The 25424-nt window shown below is 41.9% G+C and overlaps 3 protein-coding genes across 5 annotated transcripts in view; 2 read left to right on the top strand and 1 right to left on the bottom strand.

The window, feature by feature from the left end:
- The first annotated feature begins 10 nt into the window (after positions 1–10).
- On the top strand, positions 11–17583 carry siva1 (SIVA1, apoptosis-inducing factor). 2 transcript variants are annotated; one of them, XM_034222568.1, is made up of 4 exons: positions 11–692; positions 1002–1211; positions 17329–17385; positions 17489–17583. In XM_034222568.1, the coding sequence occupies exons 1-4, from the start codon at positions 572–574 to the stop codon at positions 17566–17568; spliced, it is 468 nt and encodes a 155-aa protein (XP_034078459.1). In that variant the 5' UTR covers positions 11–571; the 3' UTR covers positions 17569–17583. The 2 variants fall into 2 exon arrangements, with proteins under 2 accessions (XP_034078459.1, XP_034078458.1); XM_034222567.1 differs by lacking the exons at positions 17329–17385; positions 17489–17583 and adding exons at positions 2726–2879; positions 3617–3828 and having other exon boundaries at positions 478–692; positions 1002–1190.
- Positions 7684–14399, bottom strand: zbtb42 (zinc finger and BTB domain containing 42). Of its 2 annotated transcripts, none has more exons than XM_034222565.1 (2): positions 14255–14399; positions 7684–13045 (listed from the first exon to the last, which is right to left on the bottom strand). In XM_034222565.1, the coding sequence occupies exon 2, from the start codon at positions 13029–13031 to the stop codon at positions 11436–11438; it is 1596 nt and encodes a 531-aa protein (XP_034078456.1). In that variant the 5' UTR covers positions 13032–13045; positions 14255–14399; the 3' UTR covers positions 7684–11435. The 2 variants fall into 2 exon arrangements, with proteins under 2 accessions (XP_034078456.1, XP_034078455.1); XM_034222564.1 differs by lacking the exon at positions 14255–14399 and adding an exon at positions 13371–13577.
- A 3593-nt stretch (positions 17584–21176) lies between the features above and the next one.
- akt1 (v-akt murine thymoma viral oncogene homolog 1) overlaps positions 21177–25424 on the top strand; it is a 34334-nt gene continuing 30086 nt past the window's right edge. The window contains 1 exon segment of the mRNA XM_034222320.1: positions 21177–21362. The gene's annotated coding sequence lies outside the window, so the exon portion shown is untranslated.

Here is a 25424-nt window from a genome sequence, read left to right as displayed (position 1 = left end):
CATTTATTTATAATGTATGTGTCAATGTATTGCTGTACTGGCAATTTAATAAGTACAAATGTTTTTGGAATCATTGGAATATAATAAACATGATAACTCGATGCAAAAGTCCATAAACCATACACTGTGAGTTGTATGTATTATGATGGTGTTGATGATTAAGTCGGTTAATTAAATTAATGAAATATCATACACTAATTTAAGCCATTACTTGATGGAAGTATATACATTTTTCACACTTTTGTTTTCCTTAAAAAGTTATTCATCTTGTCTTCAGTTGACACACTGTAAATGGCAGTGCTTTTAAACCCAAGTGTTCTACCAATGTCCATTTCTTCGTTTTTGAAGTTTAGTTAAGAAAAGTATAGAAAATCCAACATTAGCCTCCACCCGTAAAGGCAGCACATTGTGGATTACCACGTGACACCAGAACCGTATTGTGATTGGCTCTGAGCTTTCACGTGACAATAAAGGGTGGGCGTGATTGGCTTGTTGACTTCTCAGTTGCAATTTCTCCGCAACAAACATTTTGCAGTCTGTAGTACCACGGTGAGACTTTTTCGCTGAGAAAATGACAAAACGAACTTGTCCTTTCCCGGAAACCTTCTCATCCCAATACAAAATACACGTCGGACAGCAGGAGCTGAATAATTATAGCGTGTTTGGCAACAAATACAGACAGGAAATCTACTGTAAGTACATCCCTGTGTTGGTAGCTAATGCTAGCTCACTCGTTGCGCTTATTGGCTTGTGTAAGTTTGCTGTGTTTGGATACAATCAAATTATTCACCTTTTGTGCATTTGTGAAACTTACTATAGCGATTAAACAACGCATTTAGACTTTAGAATATGATATTCATGGTTTAGTATACTCTGAACTCATAACATTGCTGTCCGACTGAATCACTTGTGCCATAAACATCAGCTTCCTGTGCCCTGAGGCTGTCAGAGGAGTTCTTTTGGGGTAATTGCACGAGTTAATGGTCTGTTTTTACTCATAGCAAAGACAAAGAACTTGCTCTTCAACGGTGCCAAGGCTGTGATGGGCAAAATCTGGACTGGAGAGGAGAGCAGCACCAACCCACAGCCTAATGGACAGGCTGAGACACCTGCATGCAGCCAGACACTGCTCAGAGGACAGACTCTGATTGGACAAGATGGGAGACTCACCAGAGTCAACTCTGCACAAGGTGAGCTGATCTCACAGGCAGGTAGGAGGACGGATACACATTAGGTACTTTTTGAGCAAAATATGTTGTCAGAACAAGAAATGGTGAAAGACAACATAACGTGTCTTCTCTGTCAACAGGATCTGATAGTGTTTATAAAAACATTTGTCATGTGTGTCCCCTTGTCAACGGGCAGTAGCCAGCCCAGAAATGTAGCCATCTATTTTTTTTAAATTGATATTGTCTTTACTCAATACTTGATTCTATAATGACATGTAGTTATAGCCTCCTCCATGCCACACACACACACACACACACACACACACACACACACACACACACACACACACACACTATTTATACAACATCATTTGTAATTGAAGGGCAATTGGTTTTGCATTTTTCGGTTCAACAGGAAACAAACCTGAAATAATAATAGTCAGAGTTACACAGGCTCAGCAGCACTGCATTAATGAATGATCATTATCATCAGAACAGCATTAAGAACAAAACATGATGACTATCCATTAACTTGCCTACATACAAGTATTACAAGCATTGCTTTTTTTAAATAAAAATGTTTAATGTATCAAAAAAATAGTGGGAATGAGGGTAGTGCAAAAGAGACTGGTATGGTTATTTACAAAGCCCCTCTAACCCCCAGAACACATATGACAGGGCAGACGGTAGTCGCTGAAAAGGAGGACCAAGGTGGGATTAAAACTAAAATAGTAGGTCAAATCCAAATGTGTGAGAACAGCGACATCTCCTGATGTACACAGAGAAGTAGCCTGGTCCTCCAAAGCATGCTGCCAAAAATAAAATAAAGTGAATCCTTTTGAGTCTCTGAAGCACTCACTGATTTTGTTCTTCCTTCAAACAAGACCTCACAAAGTCCACAACTGCATTTTTGCTGTCCTCATAAAGTTATACCCTTGTTGAAATGATCAACTATGTAAACTCAAACGGCTTGCAAAGTGGAAATCCCAGAGGTGGATAGAGGACAAATAGCATTACACCTGAGCAGAAACACTGTCTGGGGAAGCAAAAATAAAGGGCATTACATACTTAAAAGGCTGTGATTTTAGAAGAAACTAGATTATGATTTCATCCCGGCAAGTATGAGCAGAAGGTAAGATTACTATTACATTTCATTGGGGCATAAAGGTGTGGTAGTATTGTTTTAAAGATTGGTTCACACTTTTCAGTCCTTCCTTTAAAGACCAACCAACTAATGTGAGATGTGTGGCAACATGTTAATTTATTGGGTAATAAATATGAAAAGTACAATACATTTGAGGGCAGCAGAGCACATCATTTTTAATGTTTTATTTTATTTGTTATTAACCTTCAACCAAGAAGAATCATTACTCGATTTCAAAGAGAGGAGCTTTTTAAAATGGGCCACAGTACAAGAAATCAAGTGACTCGAGGTGAAAAGCTGTGGTTAGTTCAGTTCAAGCTTCCACCAGCAGATGGCAGGGTTGTCACAGGTTTTGATTCTCAGTTTTGCTACTAAATGCTCATTTCTTATCCACTGTGTTCCTTTTGTCTAGCTGGCCCAGTGGCTCCCACCGGCTGCTGTGTGTGCCAGAAGAGCCAGGGGTCCCGGACCCCGTGCTCCCAGTGTGAGCGTCTCTCCTGCTCCTCCTGTACCCGACAGTGCTCCAGCTGCTCCAGCCTCTGCTGCTCCGTCTGCACCATCATAGAGTAAGTCCAAACTTCACAAATGTTCTTTTCACTCAGATTCTGAAAAGCTTTGATGCAAAATATACATTTCTAAGAGGTGTTTGCTGCTCGTACTATGGAGTATTGTCTAAGCTGCAGACTGTAAATTGTGTACATCAATGTCACTGGACCAATAAAGTTCTATCAGATTTATGAGAAAATCAGTCGGTTAAATATCAGTTTTGTTTACAGTTGCAAACCGAGCTATAAAAGTGAATTTGCTCGATTGTAAGACATCAAAAAGCAACTGAAGCAGGAAAATAGCTGCTTATTCATCTTTCAATCTTAAAAAAACAAACTAGGCACTTTTAGAGCCACTATTCAATCCAAGAGGAGGTGAGTTGATGCTAAGAAGAATTCCCAAGGAAATTTGGTAGGGTCCTCGGGACAAGTTTTTTTTTTTCTTGGCAAAAAAAGCTGTTTTATAGAATAGTTTCTATTCAGTTACTAGTGTCTGACTAACTCATCGTCATCAGTTAAAATGTAAGACTTTTTCACCATTGAATTGAACGCAGTTTTCAACATGTTTGTCTTCCTAAACAGAGTTTGACTTGCACATCATATTTTGGGTATATAGCCGAGTTGGTAAAACCTCTTTTATTCAGAGTTCTATTAAGTCCACCTTGTGCCTTAAACGCACTCAAACCAGACTTAATGGACAATATGTTTTCGACGCATTTTTGCGCAATAATTCTAATTATTTTCTTTTTGTTCCACAGTTACAGCGGGCAATACGATGAAGAACTTTGCTGCAGTTGCTCGACGTAATGGACGAGGGGTCGGGAGGTTTTTCTTGAACATATTAAGTTGCCTCATGATATTACTAAGACTGCATTTTAAACCTGTGATTTTTATTTGTGATCCAAATCTTTACTTGTATATATGTATTGTATTCCAAAAGTAAGCGAAATAAACTTGAAACTATTTTCTATACAGTTTAATGTTGTGATCTGTTCAGCGCATCATTAATACAGTCACATTATGTATTTTGATACATTTTAAAAAGGGCACTGTAAGGTAATTGTTGAATAATGCAGGCATCAAAAATGGATGTCTGAGCAAAAATCAGCCAATTAGCTTTAAGGTTAGCCGCCTGCCTTCATGTGTTTAGATGCATCAGCAGGTGGCAGCACACTTCAAGGACTCAGCTGAGGGATGACTTCCTCTCAGACTGAGCCATATTCAGGGGAACACAAACCCTGCTATCCTATTGGATGAGCACACTATATTTTAAGAAGCACTTGCAACCTTTTATTTGAAGAATGAAAGTTTTGCCTTAGCAATGATAATGAAATTCCGGTCCAGTCTGTGCACACTGACCTTGAGAATCTGCTATCAAATGTGTTTATTAAAACAATAAGACCCAGAGGTTGAACACACACTTTGGCAGCGGTTTCCCCTTCTGGACGTGACCTTGGGCTTCAGTCATCACTCTCATTTGGCGGGGGCTCGTCACTGATGTCGACTGGTATTGTTACATAGTGAGTAATTGTTCTTGGTGGCAGAAGTCCTGAACACTGCTTTAATAGAAAATCAATCACATGGTATGGCGTTATAGATATTAGCGTGGATGAGTGCACTTCCTGGAGCTTACTGCGAGTGTGCCTGTGAGCGTTGAGTCACATCCCCCGGCTCAGCGGGCCAGTTGTGGCTCTGCTCTCTGGGGAGCTGCAGTTGGTGTTGGAGGACACTGCCTGATTTCTGGCACAATGAACTGACAGCTGCTGGCAGGCAGGGCGTCAAGTCGTCTGAGCATTTCTTGATAAAGCTTTAAGGAACTCGATTATTAATATTTAAGATAAAACAATCTGACTCATTGAACCAACATAGATGTCCATAGCTCTGGAGATGTGTTTCCACCAGTACATATTAATATTTGATTTGGGTCCGGTCTGAAACTTTCCAACAGTGTGTTTACTTATTGTGAAATTACAAGTGAAGTTTAAAAAATTGAATAATTTGTCTGACTAAATCCAGATTTTAAAGATGCTCAGCCTCATAACTTTCGATGACGTAGTGCCAAGACATTATTATGGTTGCAAAAGAAAAAATATATTCATCTATTTTCTCTCCTACAATGTCAAAGCGAGCATCCCACTTCTTCCTTTTTCATTTGTTTTGATCATTTACCAACATCACTGACTCTTAAATATCCAAAGTCCTGTTATGTCCTCTAAAATGGACTGTCCTTATCACTTATTTCAACCATTTCCTGTGGTCTGTCATTGCATCAAACCCCACTTTGTCTAATGAGAGAAAACAGTGAACCAATCATTAGTGTATTCTTTGTACTCTGTTCTTCACAGTTTAATCTAAGTGTTGGCCTCGTGCTCATAGAACAAAATAAATGGTGATACTGTAGGTCTGCCTTGTCTTATATATCCTAAAAATATGAAACATTAATAAGTAAGAAGAGTTCACATGGACTGAAATCCCTTCTTTAATGTCTTGTCTGTCCTCCACAACAATCATTGTGGACTTATTAAAGGGTGGGATGCTGATGCTCCCCTCCCCTCCCTGCTCTCTGTTAACCCCATAATGATGTGTTTATGCACCTTCAAAACAACACAGTGCAGCTGTCAAGGTTTTCAGCACATCCCCATCCGTGACATTCAAAGAAAATAGTCCCGTGTGCTCCCCCACACGAAGGGGTCCTCATCTTCGCCCTGGTACATCTATGGGCCTGGGATGTCTGTGTGGATGGGGGGGCCACATAGTCACCCACGGCGCTCCAGACAGGACCAACTGCAGTCGGCCAGCGGGAGCACGTGGCTTTGTCTTTCACCCATTCTTCTGGGGACCAGCTGTGGTCTGAGTGTGATGCTGCTGCTATAAATATGCGTCAACGAGTGTGAGTAAGTGACAGCTGTACAGTGGACCAAGGACACACTGTCTTGGCACTGTCAGGGCGAGCCACTCCAAAAAAGGCAAACCCAGTGTGAGAGCACTAGTTGATATGTATTTATGCACTTGTAGCAATTGATGTGTGCTATACACAGCTCAGATTGCAGCTTTAGATGGTGATAAAGTTTAAAAGCTGCTTCAAATGGAGATGACACCAGACTATTATGTGATCAATTGAGATTTCTTCTTCTATATTCCTATTGGGGGGGGGGGGGGGGGGGGGTTGTGTTTTCTGAAAGTCAAAAGAATTGCTCCTCTCAAAATTAAGTGGATGATAACCATATGCATGCGTGTTGATACGGAGAGAGAAAAAGAAAACCACCCGTGTTTATGTGTGTGTGTGCATTGTCTGCACACAGGCGCATGTGTGTCTGTGCCCTTTTCAAGTGTGACCACCTGTCTTTTGTTAATAAATAAATAAATAAATAAACACAGGCCACACCAGCTGTCCCTGGCAGTCCGTCCCCTCAGAGGTCAAGGGCTCCCACCGCTGGCCTTGTTGAGCTGGTGGACACTTACAACTTTCCTCTTAACTTCTCTCAAGCACCTCTAAACACACACACAAACACACACACACACACAAACACACTCAGAGCCAAATGAGCCGGGCTTTGAGCCTCGGAGAGGAATGTTTTATTACACCATTGAGTTACGTTGCACATATCCCAGCTCGTCGCCTTGCAGCTAAGCCCTATCACATGGCCCCCCGCCTTCCATGTGAGGGTTTGGGTCTATAAGAAAAGCACCAGGCAGTCTAAGCCCTGGATCCCGTCAGGCAGATGTGAGGTGTTGGTGCCAGCGAGTGCTCTGAGGCCTGCTGCTGTGGATGTTTAGGTGGCCACAGCCTTGCTTAGGGCCCTTATTTACTGGGAGCTGGCTGGGGCTGCTCGGGGTGTTTATGAATGATCTTGGGAGGACATTGTTTTCTTTATGTAGGAGCTGCCTGGGTTAGCGCCGCTGTGTCGTCTGTTTGTGCATAAAGTACGTGCCGGGGAGCCGCGCCAGACAATGGCCTGGCTGAGCTACTACCCATGCACACAATAGAGTGGAGGGATGAGGCCGAGGTTTGGGGGCCGTGGTTTTTGGGGGCTGTGGGGGTGGAGGTAGGAGAGATTGGGGGCAGGGGTAGTTTGGATGCGGCCCTTGTCTATATGGTGTTTCCCAGAACGGGTGAGCTGGGATTTGGGGGGAGGGTGGTGGGAACTCGAGCACATCCCCATTGGGATCACGTCGCAGAGCAGCTGGATTTCTTTCATGGTGCAGAGGGGAAATAATTAAAAGTACTCGCCATTGAAAATGTCCAGTGAATTGGCATTAAGCCCCTGAAGGAGACATATATTTACTTACAAATTGTGTGTGTGTGTGTGTGTGTGTGTGTGTGTGTGTGTGTGTGTGTGTGTGTGTGTGTGTGTGTGTTTCAAAGCAGATATAATCAAGCTGAGTTTTAGTAATAATTACAGAAGAATGTCAACTGGCTTTGTTATCCAAGGTTTATCTCTTTTGGTGAGTATTTGCAACAGGTCAGGAACAATGGGAAACCATCTTGAAAATGGCTCCGTCCTTGAGCTAAGTTTATGGTTTACGGCCTGCAGTATTATCACTTTCTGTTGTCTCTGTACACATTGCAATGCTACGCGCACACACGCACGCACACGCACGCACACGCACGCACGCACACACACACAGGCTGATTGTTGCTGCTCCGTGTCAGACGAGGGCTCTTAAACAATGTTCTTCGGTTAACAGTGTATCAGAGTCTACTTCGACTACAAATTGGAAAACATGGGTTGTCAGAAATGGGTACATTGGCTGGTGTTAAAACTAGATTGAATGCAAACAAAAAAGGAAGATTGGTAAAATGAATAAACGCCACACAATGAGAGAAAGTTGTTCCATTTAATTCTATGCATAATCTTAAGAAAGACCTAAAATCAAGATTGTCACATTTCCACAGCACACGCACACGCACACACTCCAAAAGCGCAAACAAAGAAAATGCACATACAGTTACAGATCAAAAGTAAGCCTCAATATCTAAGCAATGTCAACTCTGCATAAAGATTGTCCTCTAATCTCTACACCACTAACACTGAAGCAATTGATTACTATAAAATATACCTTTCTTATTAAAAAAAATTATATTAAATTCTAATGGCACTTACTACAAATTCTATTAAAAAGATTTCTGTTCGATATTTAGAAGCTTTTTTTAACCAATTAAAACTGAGACAGTCAAATGTTGAACAAGAAGCAAATGCAGTAATAAATATTTCTCATGATTATACACAATTTCACAGTTGTAACCTGCTGAGGACAAAATTCCAGTATTGGTAAAGTCATTTTTTTTTAGACTTAAAACATCATACAGCATGAGTTAGGCAAACATAACCCTCAAACAAGTTTCCATAGAAGTCAACAATCAAAATCTCAGTGTTTCACATTCAACAGTGACAATAATTAAAGGAACCGACTGTTAGTTCCCAGTAGTAATGACTTCTAGAAAGCCACAAAACAAAATGCTTGTCCTCAGTTAACACGTCCAAAACAGATTTCTTCACATAGACAAAAACGGTCAAATAAAGGTTAAATGTAATCTCTCGCAAAAGCAGCAAAAATAAATGGACTTGTAACTTTTAGTTTGTCTGATTTTTGACATGATAGAAAGACAGGAACAACAGTTGTGAATCAGTGGGCTTCTGTCGCTGTGACGTGAACGCCGCAGTGAAGGGCAAAAGATGGACAACATAGAAAAAGGGCTTCTCCAGATGCAACACCTATTCGTGTGTCTACAAGGCACAAGTGGTGAACATCCTGGAGGTATAAATAAAGACTGCAAACAATACAAAGAAATCTTCACATATTGTTAGTTGTTCTACCTTTGTACACATGTACATCAGAGAATCAAGCAATTTAATTTGCACCACATAAGAAATGTTTCTTGAAAAAGACAAAACTACAGTCCTGTGTTCTGATTGAACCTTAACACTACGTATCAGCTATGTATCTGAAACACATTGTCTTGCGAATGCTGAGAAATCACATGTGAATTCATTTTCTGTGTCCTGAAAGAAGTCTTGGTGATTAACATAAAAAAACATAAAGACACCTTAAGGGAAAATGCTGAAATGGATAGGTCGCCTACGTTTGACCTGTGTCGTCACAATTGCCGGACATTATTTTCAGACCCTACAATTTATCTAAATCGAGCACTTAGAAAACAATACTATGATAATTTTGATATTCTCTTGATGGATGTGCAATCAAATCACCGTGGTATCTCCTCAATGTAAAGGAACAATGAAGCATTTATCTACTGCATGCTGGGATAAGGTGGGGAGGGGAGGGGGGGGGGGACTGTTCTTTGATGCCTCCAAACAATACACCTGTTTACAGTGTCCTTGGTCTCCCTTTGCTAAATACATTTCTCACATTCCAAGGGCTCCATTCAATACAGAAAAGTGCAAAGAGAGACTTGCGTTTGCCTTTTCTGCCCACAGCCAGCAGAGAAATACACAATGATCCCTTGAGAACTACCTGGGATTTGGTGGTGTGGTGGTGGGGGGGGGGGGGGGGGGGGACAATGCCTGTATTGTCTGGTTTCTATAGGTAACTAATGCCGTATCGGTGTGGCCGCGCTTGTGAACAACTGTTTCCTGTAGCAGAACAGCAGTCAGAGCAGTATTAACTGCTCTGAAATATGAAAAAGGAACCTAACTCCCCTGGGGAAGACGTGACACTTTAAGAGACTGCAGTCTTAATAAGACACCTGACTCTGTGTTGTAACACGGGGAAAAAAAACAGTTTGATAAATAGAATATATATTTACATTAAATATACATATAGTAAGAAATAGCAGCCTAGACAATAGTGTTGAAACTATATGCATGCTTAAAACAAGTGCTTCTCTATGTTCCATGTGACAAATCTAAGCTTTCTACACGGTATATTAAAATACAATTACAGTAACTTGATTTGCACGGAGAAAAAAAAATGAACAGACAGCCCCAATACCAGTTAATGAGTACCAAGATCGCTAGGCAAGACGCGGCGTCTTTTCAAGCTTATAGAAAATAAGAAATACACCTACAGTAAACCCTGAACCAAACTAATAAATAAATTCTGATCAAGTCTTCTCAGGACAGATTAGACAATATATCATGAACTTTTAGTGCTACGCCCCCTAAGAATCCAGAAAGCATCTATGTTAACAGACTTGAAAGATTCTTTTTTGAAAAGGACAGCATCACTAAAGGCTCCAGCTTCATCAGTAGTCACACACACATACAGTAAGAAGATATGATAATGTGAAAAGGTTAATTCAAAGAAAGAAAGAAGTCAGTAGATTGAGCTGAATGGCACCTGGAGCTCAGCTTTGATGAACAACAAAGCGCTGAGTATCCACCTGTCTCCGTTCCTGCCTGCTGAGGGTTTGCCCTTTATGTCATACCAGGAAATAACAAGGTAATTCACTGGAAACTAGTAGCCTTTAACCCAAACAATACAAAATGTATTTGAGCTTGCTTTAGGTTCTTTTAGTACATTCCTGTTAATTATTCAGTTAAGGATGCTCGTGGATAAAAAGGCATTCCACAGTGGACAATAATCTTTGTTACCACCTGGTATGTGGAGTGTAATCCAGATTATTTCAAAATGCCTGAAAACTCACTGAATTTGACAAGAAGGCATAGTGATACAGCTCATTCTCGTTTAAGTAAGTACATCAGGTGAAGTGTTAAGAATTTCAGAAGGCACCAGTGTTACGAGCATTAGCTTTTAACTTCCTTCCTCTGATTATACAACTTCTTTTTAAGTAGCAAATTAGAAGGCCATCCCATTGATATGAGCTCACTCACATTAGCAACTAAAGACGTGCTGTCTCTCCTCAAGGCAGAAAGAATTACAAATATGGGGATATGATGTTCTGCTTGCCTCTTGTTATAAACAACATAAAACTGTCTCCAACTTCATTTCAACCAAATAAAAATTCTACTTTCATGAAAAATAGTTATACTTCCAGTAGTTAATCTTCATTAGTTTTGCTGCCTTATGATACTTGTTAAGGACTAAATAAATCCCCATAAAATAAATAATAATAATAATATTAATAATGTAGGAGTTTAAAAAAAATCATATATTGCTACTTACGGACGGTTCTGATCTCCCATGTGCACAAATAAAAGTCTCACTCACTCTGACGATTGTATTAACATATGTTAGCATTAGCTATCACCCATTTGCCCATAGGCTCGAACATGGGATGCTTTTTCTCTCAGCGAATATACTCCTCAAAAATAAAGTCAACAGATTGACACAAACAAGACAGAAACAAACAAGTGCATCCTCTACATTTGTTCACCTTCATCAACACAGATCCAGCTTGGGTTTCACAGCACCCATGTGTATCCTAACAGCCTGCTTCTGACCCTCATGAAGGCCTGTGTCACAGTCCAGCACAGGAAGCACTTTGATACATCTTTAACTTGAGAAATGCCAAATGGGGTAGAATCCAAAAAGAGAAGTCTCCAAAAATAAACTGCCAACATGTGTGTGTACTAATGGGGAAAGTGTTCAGTAGTATTATTCAGTGTATGAAAAGACATTCTGTCTCGTGTCATGGCACTGGTGAGAGGGGTTTTATCCAATGGCGAGAGTCTTGACAAGGCCACAGTGAAACTTCCTGATGTGGCGGTAGAGGTCCCCAGACTGGGTGAAGCGCCGCTCGCACCACTTACAGGCGTGAGGCTTCTCCCGCGTGTGAACCACAGCATGCCGACTCAAGTTATGGGAGTACTGGAAGCTCTTGCCACACTGGCCACAGGTGTACGGCTTCTCGCCCGAGTGTGTGCGCTCGTGGCGCTTCAGGGTGTACATGCAGGAGAAGGTCTTGTTGCACTGCATGCAGGTGGGGACCGAGCCATCAGGGGACAGCTTGGAGCGAGCCACGTCCTTCTCTCTGAAGTGCGAGCTGAGGTGCAGCTGCAGCACATGGGGGCTGGGGAAGACTTTGCTGCAGAGGGGGCACACACACACCTGTTGCCCCGGGGGCAGGAGCACCCCGCTGGAGGTGGAGATGTCTGAAGAGGCCAGGTCGTCCTCCTCCTCCTCCTCGCTGTCCCCCAGTAGCCTCCCCCTCCTCTCCTCTACCTCCCGGCCCGGGGCGCCCTCCCTCCCCCTGCAGGCCTCCCCCTCCTCGTCCATCAGGTCCTCCTCCTGGGAGAGCAGGGCGGCTGTGGATCCGTTGTTGCCTGGGAAGAGGGCAGCGAACCCTGTCACCACTGAGCTCCTGGCACTATTCCCAAAGCGCTGGCTCTCAGGGCTCATCGGCTCACTGTCCTCCTGCTCTGACAGCAAGTCGTGTTCGTCTTTAACAAGTGGCTCAGTGCCCTGCTGCTGGCTGTCGAGGGCCAGCTGTCCCGAGACGTAGGAGGGGTGTAAGGGATCTCTGCTAGACAGAGGCTTGAAAGACAAATCCAGCGCACAGTCCATGTCATCTGAAGCCCGGGACCTCTGGGACAGCGATACGGTGGAACTACTGACATCAGCTTTTGTTTTTCCAGCTGTTTGGACACAGGGCTCGGCCTCTGCTGACAAATAATTGACACCTACAAGGTCCGGGGACCTGCCAGAGTGACCGTTCGCCTTCTGCCTGCTCCGCAAAGACCTATCACAATCTGTGACAGCCAGCCTGACTTCGCTGTTGTCCATGTCAAACTCTTGTTTCAGGGGGGCCCTGAGGAGCCCCTGAGACTGTGTCTGGGGCTGTCGCCGGATGAGCTGCTTACTGTGCAGCTGGCTTTCCAAATATTTTGCTCTGTCCACACAGCCGAGCCCCAAGCCCTCAGTCATCTTTTCATCCAGAGAGGAGAGTTCTTTATCTTTAAGCTTGCTTTTACACACTTTCACTATATCATACATGTGGAGGTAACTGGCTGCTGCCAGGACATCCTCCACCGGGAGAGAGCTGAAATCCAACTTCCCCTCATACATAAATTCAAGGAGCAGACTGAAAGCCGGGGCTGTCACAATGTCACTGTTGAGATGCACAACGTCCCTTTTGTCCAGCTGGTCCCTGTAGAAGAGATGGAAGTACATGCTGCAGGAGGCCAGCACGGCTCTGTGTGCTTTGAATCGAGCCTCCCCGACAAGAACAGTGCAGTCACAGAGGAAACCTTGGTGACGCTGCTGACTCAGACACTGCAGCAACTGGCGGCTATGGTCTGGGAACTCCATTCTTCCTTCATAACCTGAGAAAAACAGGAAAAACAGGATACTGGATAAACGAATTGAAGCCATTTAGAGGGCAGAGCGGTGCAGCCGGCAGAGGCAGACACCGCGGCTAAACCAGAGGAAATGTTAGGATAACTTAACGCAAATAATTTAAAAGTCTGAGCAAACAAACAATGCACAAGCATGCCCGTGTTTTAATCACACAAGTCCATAAAATCCTTCCCAGTTACACAACTTTATTCAGATACATTAAATTCATCAGCAATAACTTTATCCAACTTGAGACCATAAATCCTTCATTATTTCCAGTGGTGCAGGACACGCTACGCTGCGCTCACCCACCCATGTATCACGGTGTAAAGGGATCCACTCTCCAAATTATCACAAGTATTCCGGTTTCTGGTAGTCAGCCTACTTCTTGAGCTTCCAAAATTGGCAAAAAGTGGCGCACCGGTGATCGCACAAGAAATAGCGGAGGTTTACGGAATAAACTCCCGAGAGTGGGAATTATAGCAGTCCATCAGGGGGGTGGGAGGAGGCAAACGTGAAAAATAAGAGCAGTGCAGAGTGAGTAAACTGGTGCTCTGTTTGCTAATTACACTACAAGCTGTGGAGTCAGCTGCTCTGACATCACCGCAATGGAAATGCTACCTCCAGCTGTGCTCCCCTTTATGCCATATGTTAACTCTGGGCTATACGCAGTCCAAACTACACGCACTCAACTTGTTTCAAACGAAAAATAGTGGATTCATAAGTATCACAAGATTGCACGGAATTTCTAACTTTTTTTTAATCGTGTAATTTATCACCAATGAAAACTGCAGCCGATAACCGCGGAGGGGAATAAAAACGCTTCGGGGCACTTATCAGACACACGCGCACAACTGTGAAATATTTGTTTAAAAGGGTCAACTCAAAACTCTAAACAGGCAGATTAAAAAAAAAACTTCGGTGAATTGGATATTAAAGTTTCATTCACCGTAAAGGAAAATGCATAAGTGTAATTTTGCGCCCGGTATTAACATGTTAATGAGAGATAAAAGTGTAAGACACAGCAGAGCCAAGGGCGCAGTAAACCGAGCTCTATGTCCGTGTTGGGAAACGCATTGCTAGGAGCCTTTTAAACAGCACAGGAACTCGCAGTAACTGCTCTGAACGAAGCGGCGAGGGGACACTCTTTTAACTTTCGCTTCCTCCGTTTCAAAGCACAAAAACACTGCACTTACATTTATTTCCGCCGGGTTCGTCGTGTTCTTTCCTAGAAGCCCGGACGTCCTTTCATGATGTGCGGCCAGATGTTCGCTTCTCCTTGTCGTTTCTTGAGCTTCAGTCCGACCCTGGCAAGGCAGGCTGCACTCAGCGCTGCTGTGTGTCAAGCAGGTTGATAATGGCACAAGTCTCGCGATATCGCGCGTCCACAATAAGTTCTGTACTACTCCGAGAATTCACACAGCGGCAGCAAGTAGCAGAGTACACTGGGAACATCAATTGGCTGCCTTATTAAAACACCTGCCCCACGGACGGGGGAGGGGGGCTTTCAGTGGGACAAATCCGGAAGTATGGCAAAGTTGAGGAAAGGACAAATAGAGCAATTGATGACAATACAAAGAGTCTAGACATTGAACAAAAAACTTGTTTTTGACTAGACAGACTTGTCACTATACATCTGGATGTTGAAATGTATTATATGTTGCAAAGTATCATGTTTCCTGTTCTACCCAGATCTGTTTGAAGATAATAGGATTCCAATAGTTCAAATCCAGAAGGCAAATTGAATTTGCAAGCTTCCCAGAAACGTTGGATGTGGTTTTGAGTCTGCATTTGATGAAAGAAACACTTTCTGTCACAAATAATTTGTATCTTTGAAAGTATCCAAACTGATACAGAGAATTATAAAATCATGCTTTGTTAATTTGGAGGGTCAGTGGACTATAGGGAACTTTTTAAGGGCTGTTCTCTCTAATCCTGCTTTGGGATGTGGAATTCCCTGGCACCGCACCACCCAGCGCCTTTGTTTCTTTAGACCACACCACGTCCCTGGCTGTGACTTGTTTAGCCTAAATTGTCTGAAGACAGGAATGATGCTGATTTATGTGGACTACATTAGAAAAAAGTTGTTGTGGACTATCAGGCACTACCAGAAAAAAACATCAGTCTCTGGTCTTTAATTGTTAAAGCTATAGATGGTGGCACAGTGCAGAAACAGGGGCTCGAGGTTGCAGCTGCTCATCTCGTGCCCCCCCCCCCACCCTCCTGTCCCTCCCTGTGCTCCCCCAACTGCTTCAGTCACCTTTGCCCTGTGTTCCAGCTGCCGTGTGTTTTGAAAGGGCCATTTGCAGCTCCTCTCAGCCTTCTGACACAGAGGGGAATGAGCAATGTGACGGGAGGCGGCAGCCACTGGTCGGAAGGGGCCACCGGCTAGATTCTTATCCACTTACTGCTTTATTCCATTTTTAGTCTGGCTGTTACAGAGGGTGGATATATTGCACTCTGGTCATGTCTCTAAATAAAAACTCTCTTTATTTTAGTCTGAAAGCTTAATTAGTGTAGCAAAGGAAACAACGATGATGAATAACTTCACATTTTTGTCAAAACACCAGCAAAAGAAATGGTTATACTGAAGCATCAGATGCCATAGGAAATACAATTTACCATTGAGCACTCACACACAAACACACACACACACACACACACACACACACACACACACACACACACACACACACACACACACACACACACACACACACACACACACACACACACACACACACACACACACACACACCATCAATGCAAGAGCAGCAATGTGGATAAGAATAGGAGCAGTGGCCCTGTGTTTCCCTGGCAAACCTAGGCGCCCAGTAGAGGAGGGGTGTGTGTTCACAAGGCAAGACAAAGCAGTGGTTGTGCCTGGGGACCGTGGCCTCAGAGAGAGAGGCTCGGCACGGTGAAGGTTCTCACACACAGAAAAAAAAAACGATAGAGAAAGAGAGGCAGAGAGGGAGAGAGAATGAGAGTGGGAGAGTGGGGGAGCGGGGAGAGAGAGAGAACACTTCCTGGAGGTTCATTCTTCCTCTCTCCAATCATCAATGGCATTCTCCCCCTGACCCACTCCTCTCTCTGGCAAACAAAAGACCCTGCATTCCAGTGTAGCCTGACCAGCCAGCCATCCAGCCACAGTCGCACCACATCCCTCTCCCCGCTGGACCAAAGTCTCACCATAGGGGTGCATGAGTGGAGGATGCTTATAAGGCCTCGTTATGCATTGAAAATCACTTTTAAACCCCTAAACATTAAGCTCTCCCATTGCAATCAGGATTAAACCAAACATTACACACTGTCTGGCCTGCTCCATCTTTAAAAAAAACAATATATTTTGTACACATTTACACAAAGTTAAGCCTAACAATATGGTATCTGTACATAGCTCAGGGTCTTTGTTTGTAGCCTTTATTTAACCAGGTGAAAATCCCATTGAGATCAACAATCTCTTTTTCAAGGGAGACCTGCAGCACATTGGTTACACATAAAAACAACAGAAAACAAAAAGGACATCATACAACATAATTACAGGGGTATAAATTAGCAACCTTTACAATAATTTTGAATAAAATGTTGTGAGTTTGGAACAATGTGGCTGCATCTGGTTGTAAGGAGGGACCAAGTAAAATGAGTGACACATTCAATTATATTTGTTGGTTTTGTATTTGAAAGTATTCTTTTTACAGATATACTTGTACTTTTATGAACTACTATTGATCACTCCATTCATCCTTTAGACTAGTTTGCAGTTAAAATAAAACTACACATTTAAAAAAAAAAAAGAGTACATTTTTCTTTTAGTATTTAAAAATATATACTGATCTTCATTTAGGATTTAAAAGGCTACAAGATGGCATATGATGTTCAGTTTGTTATACATTTTAGGTGACCAAATAAAACCAGCTTATATCGAGATGAGGTTGTGGTCTTGTTTGGAAAACATAAAGAACAGCCAGCTGTGTGATTTCTTATACAATGCAACAAACTGCCTACCCTTTAAAGCGTTGAATCCTGTAGTGACTGTAGGCGAAGCTGCACAACAGGTGGATAATACATCCTGGAAAATAATGTGACAGTTGAAGCAACATTGCACTGCAGTTGCCGGGAGATGCCGTATTGCTCGGACCCCCCACCACTTCCTCCCTATTATGGCCCTTCTGCCCTTCAGTGTGTAATTGTTGCTGCTGTATGTTATCTATTCTCCTTCAACAGCCCATTAAGTTCTGTTCTGTCCTGTTTGTTATTCTCTGAACAGATACTGCAGGCAGACAAGAGAAGAGATCAGATGAGTCTTTGCAGGAAATAACTTATTGTAAGTCGCTTTGGATAAAAGCGTCAGCTAAATGCAATGTAATGTAATGAAAGTAATAATGAAATTATTAACTCATTTTGACTCTATGATCCTGCGTCTTTAGCTTTGAACCTGAAAAACAACAGAGTTGACTTCCCCATCACCGGACCAGAGGAGGATGAGGAGGAGAGGAGTCACTGCTGAAATATGGGATACCCTCACTCAGCTCAGTTCTTATGACAGGAACAGCTTGGCGAGGCTGACACATGGTAGCAGGGCAGCTTTCCTGTTCTTGTGACAGTATATATTCATTAGTTATTGCACAACCTTTCAAAAGCATTGTCTTGCATTTTTATATCATACACAGATAAAAGGAGTTGATAAAGAAGATATTGTGGTCGGCTTCAAAGAAAATGAAGCGTCGAAAGATCACAAATGTACCTGCTTATACAGCAAGGTTATAGGAATATTATTGGAATGATATGGAGAGAGGTTTTCTAAAAATGTAATGTGAAACAAAAATTAATGAAGTCATATGGGTTCTTCATTTGTTACAGAGGATCCCTGACTTCTCTTGACTCTGGCTGACTTAACATGTCTGTACCTGTTGCAAACTGGTTTAACTCCTGCCTCTCCGACAGGCAGTTTTTTTGTGTATGGACATGAGTGTTTATACAATAACAATGTGGTATAATAAGAATTATATTCTGATATAAACTCCCAATTTTATCTTTATGCTTTAGTTTTTTCCTTCTGCAGTTTCATCATTCTTTCTTTTCTTTCCTGACTTTGTGTAACTTTATGTTGCTGCATTTCCTGTTGACACAACTGATTCCTTTTTTATATATTAACCTAGCGAGTAGGTAATTTATTGTCCACTTACTAGCAAGCTCACCGTAGTGTCATAATTGTACTCCATCCACCCCTGGAGTCTGTGTGAAAGCTCCATAAAAAACGTGTTCACATCTCAATCAGGAAATAAGTGATGTGCTGAGGCGCCAAATAAGAAATAATGGTTGTAAAAGTGCATTCAGTAGGATTTGCCCTCGTCACAGAGTAAGAAAACTAAAGGTTATGTTTGATCTGAACTTTACTTCATGGCTTATGTGCCTTTTATGTGAAATGTCAATGGCACTTTCCTCCTCACAGCAACTCACAGTTAAAGAATGTATTTTTTAGCAGGACTGCTGTACTTTGTCCAATCAGGTGTCTCCAAAAATAATCCATAAATCAACAACCAGTTGCCTGCTGCTTGAGTGCAACAAGTAACAGGAGGACAGAAGCATCACAGCCATGACTACGCCGCTCACAATGGGTACCTGTTCTCAAAGTATTCAGGGCTACAATGTCTGAAATGCTTTTAAGCACCCAAGTCAGATCCTCGGGGAACAGCATCGTGAGTGCTTCCGAACTGCTGGACAAAAACCTTTTGCTCCTGGCCATTACCGAGTAAAGAAGTAACCTATTTTAGCCTAGCGCACAATTTTTTATTTTTTTGTACTCTGTATTTATTTGGGGTCACATTATAATACAAGTACAGTTTTTCAAATCATATATTTGTAGAGACCCGAAAGTGACAAATGAAATAGCAAACAAAATTAGTCAAAATAAAATAAAAACGAAAAAGTACACAGGGGTTGTTTAAAATAGCAAATGTCTACACATGTACATATGCATCCATATGCATATGTACATGTGTAGACATTTGCTATTTTAAACAACCCCTGTGTACTTTTTCGTTTTTATTTTATTTTGACTAAAATATATTCAATACACATACACACATACATGTGACCATACATACACATCTATACATATACATTCAATCGGTGTATAGAAACACAGTCAAACAAGGGATGGTCGTCTTTGGGATATGTAAATTCTCCACTTTTTCCATGTTTCTTCAAATGTGTTTTCCTGAAGCCTCATTGAGAAGGTGATTCTTTCCATAACATAGATTTCATGGATTTTGTCGTACCAGTTGTCAAGAGAAGGGATATCCGCTTTAAGCCATTTTCTAGTTATTGCTTTTTTTGCTGCAACAGTAACAATTCCAAATAATTGTTTTGTTTTGGAGTTTGTGTGGATTGAATGTACGAGCCCAAATAGAAATTCGTCCCAGTTTAAAGGGATTTTTTCCTGTAGTACTATTTCAATTTCGATATGGATCTTTTGTCAAAAAGTTACTATTAAAGGGCAAGCCCAAAACAAATGGTAGTGATGTGCTAACTGAGAACCACATTTCCTCCGGCAGCTGGGGGGCCCGAGATGATGTGATGACTGAGCAGGGCTGAAAAAGTACCTGCTCAGCATCTTCCAACTAAACATTCTGTCGGTGCCTGAGCTAGAGATCTTCCATTGAAAAGTACAGTAATTTGTCCAGACTTCGTCAGGCATGGTTTTTTTTGTTTCGTTTTCCCATTTGTGTTTTATATAGAAAGTATTTTCCTTTTTAATATCTTGAAGAGCTTGGTAAAGTTTTGAGATTACTTTCATCCCTGTGTCTGATGTGTATGCACTGGTGAAAACTATTAATAAAGGGTTTTCAAGGGCCTTCTGGCTGTCTGACATGGAACTATTTAAGTAATGGCGTACCTGTAGAAATTGAAAAAATCGCCGTTATTCAATCCATATAGTTGTTTTAGTGTTTGAAAATCAAACATGGTTCCTTTGCTGAAAAATGTGCAATATGAAGTAAGGCCATGTTTGGCCCAACCTTTAAATGTTGTATCTAGCTTGCTCGGGGTGAAATCAAGATCATGTGAGCATCATCTTAATATCTTCATTTCCTCCAGCAAGTCACTCCTGGTAAGGATCCTTAACCATCATTTTAAGGAGAGGTTTATCCAGCGGTTATATTTTTCCAGTACGTTTTTGTCTTTTATCCCCTAACCTTGCCTCGATTGGTACTCCTCCTGATACATTATTCTCAATTTCTTTCCATCTAGCTCTGTAGTCTGGCTTGCACCAGCAGAACAAGCTTCTTAATATGATATATAGTCCTTCAAGCAGGGGAGCGCTACTCTTCCCTTGTTTTTTGCTAGTTGAAGAGCACTGAATCTAATCCTTGGTTTCTTAGCGCACAATTTTCATTTGCTGATATATATTTATTTATCTTTTTGCAATTCCCCATACTGTTTGAATTTGTTTTTGAATGAAGAGTAATTTATTTAATCACTGCATGTTTTACATTGCAATACATGATTGAATTACATTTTACATGATTAAATAAGTTAGACAACACCAAACAAATTAAATATAACATTAAGGGGTTTTGAACAATATAGCCTTCATCTTGAAGCCAAAATAAGTTCCTAGAAAGCTCCTTTTTTATGTTTGTAAAGTCTATATTTTTGGGTTTTATAATAATGAATATTATAAAAAGACTTTGCCATCTTGGGCCTTGGGAAATTGATGATTTTTTCAATTACCAATATATTGGAATGTTACATATTAATTTAAGGAAGTAATCAGATCGCAGATTTGAAATGAATTTAAACAATCTTTTATCTTTCTGTAAAAAATCTACTAACAAAAATAATCCATCATCACCTCATGGATTGTTTCAGGAAGTAATCCCTCATTGTACTGAGGATCCTCTGGAAACATGGCCAGGGGCTTCTGTAGATCCCCGGACCCTATTTTGGAAACCACTGGCCCAGATAAAACAACGGAGAGTTCAGCAGGGCCATGCAGCCCCTAATAAGCCCCCTACAGAAACACTGCAGGGTTTTTCAATGGGACGGCTGACAGCCCACCACCCTTCCTGTGAGTGGGACCATAGAGTGGGACCCATAAAGGGCAGGCTCTAGGACCCGGGAGACGGGCTGCCACAGAGGCATTGCAGACAGCGCGTTTGGGAGGTGTAGTGGAAGAAAGGCAAAGAAACGGAGTAAATGAGACCACTTTGTCCAGATTGTTGAAGGACTTATCAACTTAATACACCGCCGAAACAGCTCACTATAATGAGACGGACACATTGTTGAATTCCTGTCCAGGTAAATGTCCGCGTTTCCTTCGCATGGTTAACTACAAGAGGTCGACAGCTAGACAGGGTAGGTCCCCATTGTACTTACATGGGATGCGGTTATTCTCACCCAAGCTGCCCTGCTAGGCCCCATATCCTTTCTATCGCTAAATTCAAACCTGAAATTAGGTACTTTCCTGACTTCGCCGTACAAGTTATGTAGCTGTAAAGTCAAGGTCTTATACACGTCCTGTTGTAAATAATGCGTTGTTATTTTTCAACAAACAACCGCGAGTCTATGTGCAGTTAACCATTATTTTTTTGACAATGACCACTTTTGAGACACAGCCCTCAGGCCAAAAATATCTACTGTTATGTTACTTTAAACGCTTCACCTCTGCTAGAAAGTTGTTTTCGCTTGTACTTTATGGCCCAGGAGGCAAATGAAAACAAATGAGCTCAACAAGAGAGCTGCTCATTCATTGTTATGAACTACCACCGCGTTTGTTTACGTGTTTGAGTGGGGAATTTATGGCCAGGCAGTAATTCCAGTGAGTCGTTAGCTTGGCTAGCTTGTTGCTGTTTCTGTTGTAACATTGTTGCATTCACGTTCAGTGATACAAAGTGGTACATCTTTGTTGTGACTAGATGCCACCTTTTAGTGGTTCTCAAAATGGAGCCCAAGGACCTTTTTAGTTCCACAGTTTTTACAGCAGGGAAGTCATAAAGTAAAGGTATAATAGGGTATATTTCTACTTCCCTCCCTTGTAATCAGTACAATTGCTAACTGCATGTGGGTAGCTGTTTTGGTGATAGGTTATACTGTTATCATCCCACCTACATTGATGAGAGTAATGCCTTTCTTTACTAAACCATATTTTAAATACAGGATCATTCTTCAATATTCTTTTTTTCTCAAATGTATGTGAAGCCTCAGAAGTAAGTGACATGCAACCTGTACAACTTTAATGTCCAACTTGAACCCTTGAACTTCCTTCACTGATGTTACTGTCTGTTTGGCTCCTAGAGGATACTCATACATGTACAGTCTGGAAACAGAACATTGTCCCCGGGCATGTTGTACCCGAAATGCCTTTAAGTGTCAAAATGTTTGTACTAGTCATGAGACCAAGTCTGTCCAGTGTGAGTACGCAGGGGGACTTGGCATGTGACCGGTGAAGACGCAACAAGCTGGCGTAATGATGCATCCAGTGACTCCTTGGCTCTCCCTGTTCTATTTAGAAAATACCAGTCACCTCCCACCCAATCCCCTGACAGCCCTTTTGATGCAAATGTGCCACCAGTTGCATGCAGAATCTGAGGAATGTTGTTTGCAATGTTCCCCCTGTACACAGGCAAACATATTGTGCCCGTCCCCCTGCCTTCACCACAGGAGTCTAAATGTAATGTCACTGAGAAGGATATGCTTCTAATGATGGTAGCCCACCATCAGCATCACATGACGGTACTCTGTCAGAACACTGCAGCCTAACATACTTTTAGCTTTATTCATCTTGTTAATAATAGTTACTCACATTTAAAAACACCTGGACTTATCCTGAGTGTTATGTTACGCTTGGTATATATTTGAATAAATCTAGCTTTGTGATCTATCATTGATTCATTTCAAAGCTTGTCTGAACAGCACAAAGAACATGATTCGTACTGTAAGGGGGTTCCTTCTCACGTCATCACAGGATTAAAACAGTGGGTCTATTCAGCTTTCATGATTACAGTAGCTGTGGTTTTGTAGTCGGCTATACCTACCCACAATATTCTTATCACTAGTGATATGTTTTAAGGGAACTTGATAGAGGAACTGTGCACAGTAGTACCGGTCCTATTGTGACATTTGAACACAAACGAAGTGTAGCTTCGGGGACTGTTTTCCAGCAGCAGGTGAGCATATTCTCATTTTGTTGTTTCAATATTTTATCTTTGTAAATCAGACTCTTGTAAACCCAAGCGGCGGTAGAAAAAGGAGTAAAAACAGACTTGTATCTATCGATCTGTGATGAAGGAAGTAGTGTGGTGATGTCGGCCTGATTTTCTGCTTCCTGCCATAAACACATGGGACTGTCCTCTGTGGCTCAGTGACGGGCTCAGTGTGTGGCATCTCTGCAGCAGGAGACTGATTTGCATTGAATGGGATGGCCCCTGGTGCCAGAGCCAGAAAGATGAATGATTGAAAGCTGCCCTGACAGCAGCGTAGGCAGGCACGCTGTGGCCCAGAGGCCTGAGGACCATGTGACCCGCTGTCAGGGTACTGGGTTCATTCAGTGGCTGCAGCGCTGGCAGCAGCCCAGCTTTTCCACATAGGCCGCAGTAGCAACAGGTCCGCTCCCATTAAAACAGCAGCGCTCTGTTGTGGCTCCAGAGCCGGTCTTGTGCATGTGTTGCTTTTTTGGCTGCGGTGTGTGCGTTCAAGTTTGTTTGTGTGATGTATCCCAGTGTGTATATAATGTGTGCGTGCCTGTGTCACAGAGTACACACTAAGATGCCGGAGAGATCCAACGGTTTGTGTGATCCCTCGTTTGAATAGCACTCACTGTGCTTTTTCAAAGTCCTCTCCAAGATCCTCCCAGCATCCACTGTGTGACACAAGCACCGAAACCCCAAGTGCAATAAACAGAAACACTGAGCAGAAATAAACTGTGCTTCCACAAACTCACTTCTGCTCATTGATGGAAGCGGGCAGAATGGCAGTAAAAGGCGTGTTGATCGCACATTCACTGACAGATGTGTTTGAGCCTGGGGCTCTACTGATATGACTCGTAGTCTGTCAATAGTCACATCCACTTCCTGTTGATGTCCCCACTAGTGAGCTGGATGAGGCCACTCAAACAGAGCTCTCTTTTGATGGCCTTACCGACGGAGCGGCAGCAGCAAATTGATTTCAGTTGATGGTGAGAGATTGCCTGGTGCAGTATGTGACATTTATGTGAACAAGCATGGCAATTGATCATTCTTTGGCTTCTTCCCCGCGTGCAAAGCTATCTTTATATAATAATAAAAAGCACTGAATGAATCAAAAGGTCAAGTGTTTTGGTTGTGATAGCCTCCAGGTTTTTTCAGTATGTGCTGATTATGAATAACCGATAAGGCCGTGATGGAGTTCAGCTGTATTTGGCTTATCCGTCAGTGTCGTCTTATTATACATGGTAAGATTATTGTTGCGGCTTGATCTTTTAGCTACATTCACTTTTCTCGTACATCTTTCCGAGACCCTATTCACACATTTAACTGTAAAAGTGTCTGCATTGTTGTACTCATGTCAGATTTCTGTGTGAATAGTTGCCCCGCGTTGTAAACCTGGCAGTTTATCCTATCTGGACTCATTTACATTTCTGTACGGCTTCAACCTCAGGTCAGGTGCTAAACAACTAAACAACACTCATAGATTCATTGAACCTTTATCTCACAACATAGCTATTTTCTTCATTCAATAGCCACTGAATATTTTTGATCTCAGTGGTGTTGACTTGAAAAAAAAGTTTGAGGTCATCTGACAGTAAACACAACCATCTCACTTCAAAGTAGAATTAGTAGCTGTCATATATGTTTTGCATCACATCCTTCAGCATGTGATATGACATTTGAATCTTAAGTGTGTTGTCGGGCTTTAAACAAACGCATCAGGTTGGATAATGTCACACTGATTAAGCAGTTTTCTGATTTAGTACTCTACTGAAAGACATCAAATCTATAATTGATTTAACATTTATTTCACAGTATCTATGTCTAGATTACTTCAGTTACAAAATAATTGAAATTAGTACATAACAAGTAATGGGAGATGTTTTTTTTTAATATTTATTGACTGTCGTTGATTACTTTAATTTCTCTGGTTGTTTCTGTTTTATTCGGTGATAACTATTCAAAGTGAACGAAAGTGTTTATTAAAGAAATGTTCATAAGACCCCTTCCATATTCACGCTGACTTTTTTGTGGTAGGCAACGGAGCACAGGGATTGCACTGTTGTATGTTTTTTAGCCAAAATGCTAATCGGCAAGTGGGATAATAATCCCTGCTATCCCCCTCAGACATTCACATCCTACAGTATGCTCGGCAAAAACTAAATCACAATACTCC

This window comes from Gymnodraco acuticeps, unplaced genomic scaffold, assembly GCF_902827175.1.
Source record: "Gymnodraco acuticeps unplaced genomic scaffold, fGymAcu1.1, whole genome shotgun sequence".
In the NCBI taxonomy this organism is placed as follows: Eukaryota; Metazoa; Chordata; class Actinopteri; order Perciformes; family Bathydraconidae; genus Gymnodraco; species Gymnodraco acuticeps.
This window is presented reverse-complemented; position numbering and strand designations above follow the sequence as displayed.

What these genes read in the sequence shown, in the direction of transcription:
- siva1 (XM_034222567.1), top strand. Translation starts at nt 572, where the DNA reads ATGACAAAACGAACTTGTCCTTTCCCGGAAACCTTCTCATCCCAATAC. An exon ending in ATACAGACAGGAAATCTACT is followed by an intron (nt 693 to 1,001) that starts GTAAGTACATCC and finishes TTTTACTCATAG; the next exon opens with CAAAGACAAAGAACTTGCTC. An exon ending in TCCGTCTGCACCATCATAGA is followed by an intron (nt 2,880 to 3,616) that starts GTAAGTCCAAAC and finishes TTTGTTCCACAG; the next exon opens with TTACAGCGGGCAATACGATG.